Consider the following 10546-nt stretch of genomic DNA (forward strand, 5'->3'; position numbering starts at 1 on the left):
CTTCACATGTACAAGTAATCTAATTAGTTTTATGCTAATTAGCACGCGGCTTTAATTTAATAAATTATTATAGCGCATTATTTGGCCAAAACTACGCGAGGAACAATGTCGGGGGCGAGCGGCTCAACTGACATGGAAATGTTTACGGCCCGGCTGATTTGCGCAGCCAACTGTTGGCCAAATCCCCAACCCCCCGACAAGCTTTCTCGATTAAAGCACATTGAACGGAACTTTGTTGCTGACTGATCAATCGTGTGCAGTAGCTGGTAGCTTTAAGAGTACATTAAATTTCAACATTGTATTTTAACTGGATTTAGTGGAAATTTGTGCGCAGAGCTCAGTCTAAGCTCCTGAAGCATCCAAGACGGGATATGGACGAAAGTGGAGAGTGACGGCATAGGAAACTTTATAGGAAATTTATAGATTGTAGGCGCGGCGCATCACCAGATCGAAGTAGGCGTCGTTGTCGATCGAGGCGCTAATGGTGGAGTAGTAGTTGATGAACTCCTCCTTGGTAACAATGCCATCGGGGTTCGGGGCTCCGGCCTCAAAGTTCTTCAGGAATTCCCGAAGAATCTCTGACTTGGTCATCTCGCCGCTCAAGTACTTGGGATGATCCTTCACCGAGTACAGATTCATCAGATCGGTCTCGGTTATCTGCCCGTCGTCGTTGGCGTCCATCTTGTCAAAGGCCTTTTCGATGATGCTCAAGCGGCCCTCGTTCATGGGTGGCTAATCAAGTTAGAAACAAGGTAATACTATATATTATCTTCCAGGCTTTAAGTAATACTTACACGGAGCTTGTCCAGAAATTCGGTCATGTTGATGGTGCCACTTCCATCTGCATCGAAACTGTTGGACATACAATTACACACAATAATTCCGAATTTCTTTTCATTTTGAAGACCTTCACCTACCGCGAGAACATATCGGAGATTTCCGACTCGCTAACGTCGAGACCAACATCAGAAATTCCCTTCTTAAACTCCTCGGCGCTGAGTGTCTTGCTGCCGTCATCGTCCATTACCCTAAAGGTTCTGCGGATGGAAACGTATGGAGTTTGGAAAGCAGGAAAATACTCGTAATTCTCAAAATTGAAAATACGTTTCTATTATTGCCACGGACAAAGGCGGCAGAGGAGTATAGAGATAAGAATATGCCATTGATACGAGAATGTGGATGGGAGGATGTATTCAATGTATTGAATTTTCCGGCTGGCAAACAAACAAATTGCATAAATACAAATGAAAATGCGCGCTCACGAGGCCAAAAGGCGGACGGACGGGGATGGGAACGGGGCTGCGGACGTCCAACACACCAACAAGCAAACAGGCAACAAAACACACAGAAAAACACAACTACGGCCGTACATATGTTGCATAAGCGAGGATTTTGAACAAAATGTCTATATATTCACAACGGAAAATTGTTAGCAGACAACCCGTCGGGCGGACAGGTTGCCGTTGCCGCGGTACGTCCGCGTCCGTCCACGTCCGTCCTGTGAGCTCAAATTGAAATAAAAACTAACAGTGGCCCGCTCTACACTGCTCGCGTGTGTGTATGCCTCGGATTGATGGTTCGAGGGGCTGGAAGGGGTCCTGGTTATACTCTGCAGCAACTAGAGAAATCCAATTATGTTTGTTTGCATTCAGTCAGCGATTTTTGCCACCATTCTCTGCTACTGCCGCAGCCACAGCCACAGCCACTCCCAGCCTCCGACTCTGCCTCCGCCTCCAAATCTGGCTCTAGCTCCGGCTCCGGCTCCGACTCCATCTCCGGCTCCGCCTCTGTTTCTGTTTCTGTCAGCAGCGGCCCACAGTTTTTTGCCCCAGCCTGCACACACTTGAAAGAGCTTTCGAGAATGTTAGTTCAACATGCACTCGAACCCGACGTACTCGTATTTACATGCGCCTAGCTGCGCCCCAACTTGCGACTAACATCATCATCAGCAGCAGCAGCAGCAGCAGCACCCGGCCCGGCAAAGTTTCAGTTTCATTTGCCAGATTTTGCTGCCGGGCGAAGCGCATTACGGACTTCCGACCGGCCTACACAGCACCATCTACCACCTACCATCTTCACCTTCCTTCTCACTTGTCCGGCACTCAACAATTTCATCATTTTAATATACTAGGTCCGGACAGGGTCCGGCACCATGCCCCCTGCCATGTTGCGCTTTCCAAGAGCATCTCCAGCCACGGAAAATAAAAAAGAATATAGCAGAATACTCGTATATGCATGTATGTACAATATATCTCGCCCCGACACATGTGTGGAGGGATAATAATAAATTGGCTTAGCGTACATACCCTACACCAGAGATGATGGAGGTGGAACCAAGTTAATTGATGTGTTGGCTATCGTTGGATGAGTTCATAGAGAAAATTCATTTAATTTTAAAGAGAGACATCTGAAGTTACAACAGTGCCAGGACTAAAGGGCTATAGTGGACGACGAAGGAAACTACACTACTGAGCAGTTAGGGTAACTCCGAAAGTTTTGATTGTGGAAAGGGTATAGAGACAAACCAATAAAAAGACTTTGCACCACACACCCAAGAAGCGTAGAAAAATTGAGCCACGGGTCGGACCTAACCGAAAGTTATGCCATTGAAGGGGTTGGGGTTGGGGTTGGGGTTGGGTTGGATGGAGCACTCACCTGGACAGGCCCAAGATGCCAGTGGCACCACGACTGAAGCACTGCAGGCGCAATTTGTAAATTGGATCCTTGTCGAGACCGTTGGCCAGCTCGCGTTTAGCCAGGTTCTGCAGGTTGGCCTCCTTCGTGAAGCCATTCTCGCGTTGCATCTGCAAGAAGTATGAAAATGACCGATTTCAGTATATTCTCAGAAGATGGTTATATAGGAGAAAGCGGTGCACCTTTGCATTACTCTCCATCGTAGTTTAATTAGAATTTCAGTTAAAAATCACAAGCAAATGAAAGGCTCCAGATAGTATCTTACGGCTATTTCGTTTCGAATTTTATTTGAATTTATTTTTGATAAATATTTGTCTGGCTTTACGAGAACTTCTGAACGAGTCGGAATTAAATATTTGGGAAAGGGAAAATCAACACTAGCTTGATCGAAACTGCTTCAAAGAAGCCTACTACTCGAACTCGAATTTTTCGTTTTATTTTCCTGTGGACTTAATTAGCTTTCACTTCTCTTTGTTGGGTCTGAGCTGGATTAGGTGCTGGTGCTGGTGCTGTCAACGAGCCCCGGGCGATGTGTGAATTTGTTTGATATACTCGTATAATTTTGGTGCCAAGCTGCTACAATAATTGTCTGCTTAACAAGTCTTCTCGGCAATCCAATGGGCGTTGCTAGGCTCGCCGCCCATGACAGCCATAGCCGCGAGCTATTACAGCCCGGAATTGATTTGCTTTTGCACAAAGCGCGGCAAAGGCGGCTTTTAATTATGCCAAGAGTCGGAAGGTAAAGCCGCCGCTAACGGTCTATCTGGAAGCAAAGCCGCTTTGTAATTTGCCTTGTCTATTTGCATTTTAAATGAATCTATCCAAATATGACTCGTGAGTTGTCTGCCATCTAAGAGTATGAGCATGCCCCACAATTCACGGTTCAATGCAGGAGAAGGCTTGCCCTCATTCCGCAATATCCAACCATCTTAATTGCTCTCAAAAACGATGTACATAAAAATCAAAATGACCTTAAAGTAGGCTTAAAGCCAATCTGAACTAGGCCCTGTCAACCCTGTCCCACCTATAGAGATATCTCCCCTCCAGCTATCAAGAATTACACATGTTGTGAGGGGAAGGCTTGGGGTGGGCTGAACTCTGACCAGCTGGCACTTGGCTCAATGAACTGTGACGGCTTGAGGTCCCACTAGCTGGATTAGCTCTCAATGCTTGTGGGGGAGGTGTAAGCGAGTGCGCTCTCCTCAATATTTCACGCATGACATCATATTAATAATACTAGTTCCATCTATATGGAACGATGAGCTTTTGTCTGCTCCAAGACGTTCTATGTATGATATGTACATATGTATGTACTCGCATAAATAATCGAACAATGAATGATGGGAATACGATTTACTGACGATAACAAACTTAAGCCGTAAAAAATACAAAGCTAGTATCAGGACGAGGTTCCTGGCACTTATTTCTCTAATTTGCTTGATGTATTGACTAAAGCAGTCCTCCAGTAGGGCAGTGGGAAGCCCTGAGTTGTCAAAAAAGAGGTGAGCGGAGCAGCAATGTTTGTCTATCAAATCAATATCATTGATTCGGTTGCTCAGAAAGACAGCCAGACTCTACAACAGAGAAACTAGCATAGTCATCAGGCCTTGAGCCCGGTTGGGAGACAGGCTTTCAGGGCCATGGAAATTACATCGATTGATGTGATTTGAATAACTGATATGCCCGAGTGCATAAACAACCCCAAAGTTTTCAGTCATCCTAGTTATATATATATATGTGTATAGTATATGGTATATGGTACTATATACGAGGAGAGTCCCTGCGATTCTCTGCCCCAGTGCTGATGACCGCGTTAGATAGTCCCTTTTGACTAATGGGTTCTGAGTAATGAACAGTGCTCTAATTAGCTGCCCCAGGTGGGACTTTAGTGTCCTTAGTTGGACGTACGCCTCAATCGTTGGACACGCCATCTAGTCACGCTTTCGGACGCAGTTGTAGTCACTTTTAGTCACTGACGAACTGAAAAGCTTTTCGGGGTCCTGGCAACAAATGTTGCCGGCAACAGCTGCAGCGGCAGAACGTACTAGTAGGAAACTGCAGCATCCTTGCCGTAGGTCAAGGTCGTGGCCGACGCGTCGTTGTATCGATTTCGCCAGAACGAATATCTCCTTATTATATGGCCATACGCCACGTCAGTAAAAAGTGAATGCCATCTAACGATGGGGAGAGAAAAAGGGAAGAGAGATGGAGACGGGGAACGGGAACAAAAAGGAGAGCAGAAGGCATAACGAACTGCGATAGAACATGAAAAATAAATTATGGCTTTATTGGAGGGTAAGGGTAAACAAAAAGACAATTTAACACGTCAGCAGGACGCTGAGTGCGAGTGTCGCAGTCGAGCCGAAGCAGGGATAATGGCGACACAGGACCAGGACTGAAACCAGAGACCATGGTACACAGGAAAACAAAAGAAGACAGTGCGACCAAATAAAGCAAATAGGTCACGTTCAAAGACAACATCGATTAACCATAAATTGCGAGTTAAGCAAAAGGCAACGCGAGCAGGACACCAGGACGTCAGGACGTCAGGACACCAAGGACATGAACCAGAGCCAAGAGCAGGTCCGGGAGTGGGAACGGGAGTGGGAACAAGCCGAGTTTAAGCATGATTTGTGCGTGTCTTTATGACAAGGAACACATTCGCAACTAGGCCAGCACCGGGAGAAAAAGATCCTGCCTCAGATACGGACACATTTGCAGATAGAAACGATGACATCCCTCTTATTTCGCTAACAAGCAAAGTATCGGCTACCTCCTGTCACTGACACCGCCAGCTGTCGCTCCTCCTGCCAAACAAACGGAACAGCCAACGCAGCAAAAGGAGAAAAAGGAGCAGGAGCTGGAGCTGGAACTGTAGCCAAAGGAACGACAGCAGCGTGTGTCGGAAAACTTTCACAATAATTAACAGACATGTCGATTATTTCTTGGCTTACTTTTTACCTTTTCTGGCAGCTGCTGACGGGGCGGTGGTGGTGTGCTAGGTGTCGGTGTCTCCCTCGTATATCTCTTTATATTGTATTCTATCCTCTGTGTTTTATGCTGGAAAATGTTTCAACTTTTGTCACAATACACAATACAATATGGAACTTTGCACGCACCTCGCACGTGTCGCGTGAGCCGAGTATTGCCAACGAATGGGCCGCTCTCTCAAGCCAGCCAGCCGCTCACCCGTTGCAGCAGGGCCGTGGACGGATGGCTGGGCAGCCTTCCCCACCCACCCATGCCCATAAGCGGCGTCCTCCGGAAACTAGTGGCAGCTCCCATCGTAGATTGTAAGGAAAAGCTTGCCACCACTTTACGCTGCGCTGCCAATCGCCACCAAATGCATAGATACATTTTTATGAGAGCTTTTGCGGCTTGTCGCATTTGTTTAGACACATTTTTTTCCCTTCTTTTTCGATATTATTATTATTGTTGCGTACCTCTGTCTTTGCCTCTGTCGCCGCAAGAAGTGGAAGGAGTATATCTGTTTTTTTATGACGCGACACGGCATTAGCATTACCGCTGTTTTTGTGGTGTCAGAGTGCATAAAATTGATGCCCGCATATCAGGCTTCCATTTCACGTTACGCCAAATTGATGTGCTCTTTATGATTTGTACTTTCCTCTTTTCCATACCCTTGCAAAGGGAATTATGGGTTTTCTTTTTAAAGAAATTCCATATATAGTTCTATATTTATATGTATAATATGGGTGCTTGAGCCAAAGACTTTTGATTTATATTGAACTGAACAAGTTTGTTATATTGTGCGATGATCTGTAGTATAAGTTGGAATATCCTAATAGCTATACAATTTAATGATTTTTTCTAGTAAAGTACAAACAAAATATTCTTCGAACGAATCGATGCCATTAAAGCAGAATTCGAGGAGGGTATTCCCCGCTTCGTCACGGCCGTTTCGTTCTCTATTTGCCACACATTGACACGGCTGATTTGATTGCTGACATTGTTTGGGGAACTTTATGGTGATATGACTAACAAGACTTATTACGACTGAGACCACGAAGAACGAAATTTCGAACCATAGAATGTTGCTTTCCTGTAGATTTCCTGTAACTTTTTCCAAGTTACAACAATATAAAATTCTGGTCTTCTTATCTTTTAAAGAGATTTTTTAGTATTTTCTTTCCCATCTTTGTAATTTTCTTCTCACATTTCTCAATGCGGCTAATGATACAGTTTCCTCAGCGGCAGTCATGTGGTCCGGGCTCGGGTCCATGCGTATAAGTAAGAAAAATGGCTCCATCAAGTTGGGTTGCAGTGGTCCCACCTCTCTTGGCCCACTGTCAGCACTTCCTCCGTTTCCCTCATTTTTGAGAGGAGTTCTCCTCCTTACATGTGTGTGTGTGCGTGGTTTGTGAGTGTGTGTGTGTGTGAGTGTGTGGCTCGCTGCTTTTTACTGTCAACTACATTTTGTCAAATTACTTATGCAAATCTTTCAACTTTTACAAGCGCGTTGTTGCCACGGCATCAGTGGCACTTCCCCATCCCCAGCCGCTTCTCCGCACCTCTTTTTGTCCCAGGGACAGCGTAAGAAGCTCGTTTAGTGACGTTTCTTCTTCTGGCTAGCTCCTCAAGTTATATTCCCGAGAAAAATTACGCTCAAAGCCTGACATGAAGTGGCAGCGCCGCTGCTCATATCAGCCAGACTGCAGTGGGTGTGGCTGAGGTCCGTCATCCGAGGGGCGCACTGTCCATTCATAACTGGGGGCGTGCCGTGGCGTGGCGTGACGCTGGCGTGACTCTGGCTGCTGCATTGTCAGGGCGGTGGTGGAGGTGGAGGTGGAGGCGGAGATCTACTAAAAACCTATTTTGAATACCGCACCACGGCAACAAAGTGTTGGCCAAGCATGCCCAGGTATTAGACCAACAAAGTTGCCAGCCATCGCCGTGAGCTGGGACCGGGGAGCATTGGGTCCTTGTCGCCGGCTTCCAGTGCGGCAGCAGCTCTTTCTGGCAGTCTGGCCACCTCTTTGCCGGGGCTTTGGGCGCTTATAAAATAAATAAAATTTATGCTGTGACGCATTATTGCCTTGTCCTTTGTCCCGTCTCTGCTGCTGCTGCTGCTGCTGCTCTGCAGTCACTAAAGTTCCTGTTTTTGTTGGCGTTTTTGTTGTATTTAAAAGATGACAAATCGTTGCCAGGTGGGGGTGGGTGGTAGGAGGGAAGGAGTCAGAACGGGGGACCAGGGACTAGGGACAGAGGGGAAAACTTTGTCAGTGAAACTCATTTTGTGGGACTGATAAATTTGTCGTCTATAAAAATGCTTTCGCAAATTTCTGATGCCCTCGAAATTGGTTCGTTATCAGACGTGTACAGGGTTTGCTGCTCATTTCGAGAACAATGAACTCAACACTGCACAATTAAATATTCCTTAGCTTTAAACTGAAGGGCAGAACCTTCAAGGCGTGACCCTGTAATATTGAGTGGGGAGGGTATTTGCAGTTCTCCATAGACCTTTCCTGGGAGACTTCTGTGCTTATGATAAATACTTCGGTGGCTCTGCCTTTGTCTGTACCTGGCCAGTACTCGGATTTGACGATGCTGATGATGATGATGGCCATTGCGGTGGTCTTGCCAGTCCATTATTTATGAGTGTGTTGACATGGAATTATTCTTAGTCTTTATTATGGTACTCTGTTTATGTCCTGCTGGAAGTCGGTCGGTGAATGGTTTCTAGCATCGGTCGTGCGAATTTCGAGATAACTTGCGACTGGTATGGGAACGGAGGCCGTGGGGCAGCCAGCAAATATTTGCTTAATTAGTGAAATGGCGACCTCAGCACTCCCCCTCCCCTGGCATGCTCCGCACAATAGCTCCCGCAAACAGCGGCTGACCAAGGACACTGGGAATGCCAGGAGCTGGAGACTGGCTTTAAAGCGGCGTTTTATGGTCATTGAAATGCGGCAGCAGATGAAAAGAATGGGTGAGGGCGGAGATCGGAGAGCGGCAGTGTCGTGGTTTTGTTGATTGTTTGCCATCGCTTATATTAATTGAGTTTGCTCTGGTTTCTGACCTTGCCGCATACTTAATTGGGGATTGTTCCGTTCCGTCCGTTCCCTCTCCCCTAGAGCTGGACTTTTAGCATAATTCTGTTGCTCGGGCAACAATCAGTAGAGAGCGAATCATTAATCATTGGAGAAGCTGGCCCCAGCTCGGGTCATACATCAACGGAGGAGGCAGCCAGTGGCCGGACAGCAGCCATTTCATATGCATGAGGTAATCGAATTTAGCAAATTGCAACACTGTCAATAAAGAACCAGCAGTGAATATATTTTGTAATGGAAAATCTACATTGCTCTGCAGGAGCTGCAGGAGCTACAGGAGCTGAAGGAACAAGAACTTCGGAGCAGCAGCAAAACAATTTACTTGTAATATTTCAGAAAAACATCAAACTGTCGTTGACAATTACTAGAAGCTAACTTTATTTTGTTGAATGAATGGCCCGCCCAGCCTAGAGGATACGGACAAAGGATACGTTGTACGTCTCCTCCTTTGCAGGACATGTTTCCATGTCCAACTCCTCGAAATAACCTAGCTCTGTGCAATAAATTATGGCCATGGACAGCTTCGGCAGCAGGCTCCCAGCCCAGCCCCAGCCCCAGCCTCAGCCCCAGCGCCACCCCAAGCCGCATCTCCAGCTCCAGCTCTATCTCCTGCGGACTGCCAGATATCCCATACATACATACATATGTGTGTATGTATATTTAAATCTGTCCAGCTAGTGCGGCTTGCCTTGCACATTTTAAATACCTGATTCTGTGGCGCAAATTGTCCATTGTCTGACCAGGGCATCAACGTCGTTGTCAGGACAACACTCCAGTAATTTGCAAATATTTCAATAGAACATTTTCTGAAAAAAAGGGAAGTTAACAGGCGGAACATATGCGCTACCAGCATGACCAAGAGACGGAGTCGACTTCGAGCTCTGGTCAGGGTCCGGGTGCGGGTGCGGGTCTGGATCCGGGTCCGGGTATCTGCAACAATAAATTATGAACGAGTGCGAGAATGGAGTGGCGCTGCTGGCTCTGGCTACCCCCCACAGAGAGCAGATTCAAATACAATTGCATCCACATGCCGGGTCCTGGTCCATGTACTGCCAGAGTTGCTTTTATTAATCATAGACCAAGTCGTGGATGGTGATGTGGCGCTGATGGCAAGTCTCTCTTTCTACGATATGGGTTTTTTTTTTAATTTCACAGGACAATGGCGATTGGGGCGGATCCCAGAACGAGACATCTCTGCAATCAGTGGGCAAGTCTTAAACGGCTCAAACCCTTTTCTTTGCCTCCCGAATCATCCTCCCCCTCAGACTGAGTTCTCAATTTTACTACCGGAACCATGTTTACTGTTTATTGTCTTCGATTAGAAGTTGGATCATATAAAACTGATTGGACCCGCGCTAAAAAGTTCTCACAAAAAGTTGAATAAATTGTTTCCAATTAAACGCGAAATGGGTTTATTTCAAGTATTGTTTTTTTTTACGTGACCCTTCCTTTTTTCCGCGATTTTTTCGGCGAGTGCAACTTAATTATCTCAATTTAAAACGTACCCTTCTGCTCTAGAAAGAGTGGTGGTGACTGTCCTCCAGCGAAAAGTGGTTCATACATTTTGATGTAACTGTGTTCCACGCTGACGGACATGGTTGTAATCACTGTACTCGTGCAAGCAGTGTGAGGTGCAGGCGAGGAGTTGATACGAGAGCACCTACCATGTCCTGTGCCACCTCCTCCTCTGGTTCTTGATGCTGGCTTTGTTGTCTTTCTTGCAGCTCGTCTGCTGCTGAAGGCTTTATTAAAGCAGCTTGCCGAGTTCCCACGTTCCCAGGTCT

At 46.4% G+C, this 10546-nt stretch overlaps 1 protein-coding gene across 2 annotated transcripts; it reads right to left on the bottom strand.

The window, feature by feature from the left end:
* Positions 1 to 231: 231 nt before the first annotated feature.
* Positions 232 to 5776, bottom strand: LOC6587381 (calcyphosin-like protein). 2 transcript variants are annotated; one of them, XM_026992059.1, is made up of 5 exons: positions 5656 to 5776; positions 2656 to 2804; positions 918 to 1037; positions 795 to 852; positions 232 to 732 (listed from the first exon to the last, which is right to left on the bottom strand). In XM_026992059.1, exons 2-5 carry the CDS (start codon positions 2802 to 2804, stop codon positions 418 to 420), a joined length of 642 nt encoding a protein of 213 aa, XP_026847860.1. In that variant the 5' UTR covers positions 5656 to 5776; the 3' UTR covers positions 232 to 417. The 2 variants fall into 2 exon arrangements, with proteins under 2 accessions (XP_026847860.1, XP_026847857.1); XM_026992056.1 differs by lacking the exon at positions 5656 to 5776 and adding an exon at positions 2877 to 2952.
* Positions 5777 to 10546: the final 4770 nt, after the last annotated feature.

The sequence above is a fragment of the Drosophila persimilis genome, unplaced genomic scaffold, assembly GCF_003286085.1.
Source record: "Drosophila persimilis strain 14011-0111.01,24,50 unplaced genomic scaffold, DperRS2 tig00000000-arrow-pilon, whole genome shotgun sequence".
In the NCBI taxonomy this organism is placed as follows: Eukaryota; Metazoa; Arthropoda; class Insecta; order Diptera; family Drosophilidae; genus Drosophila; species Drosophila persimilis.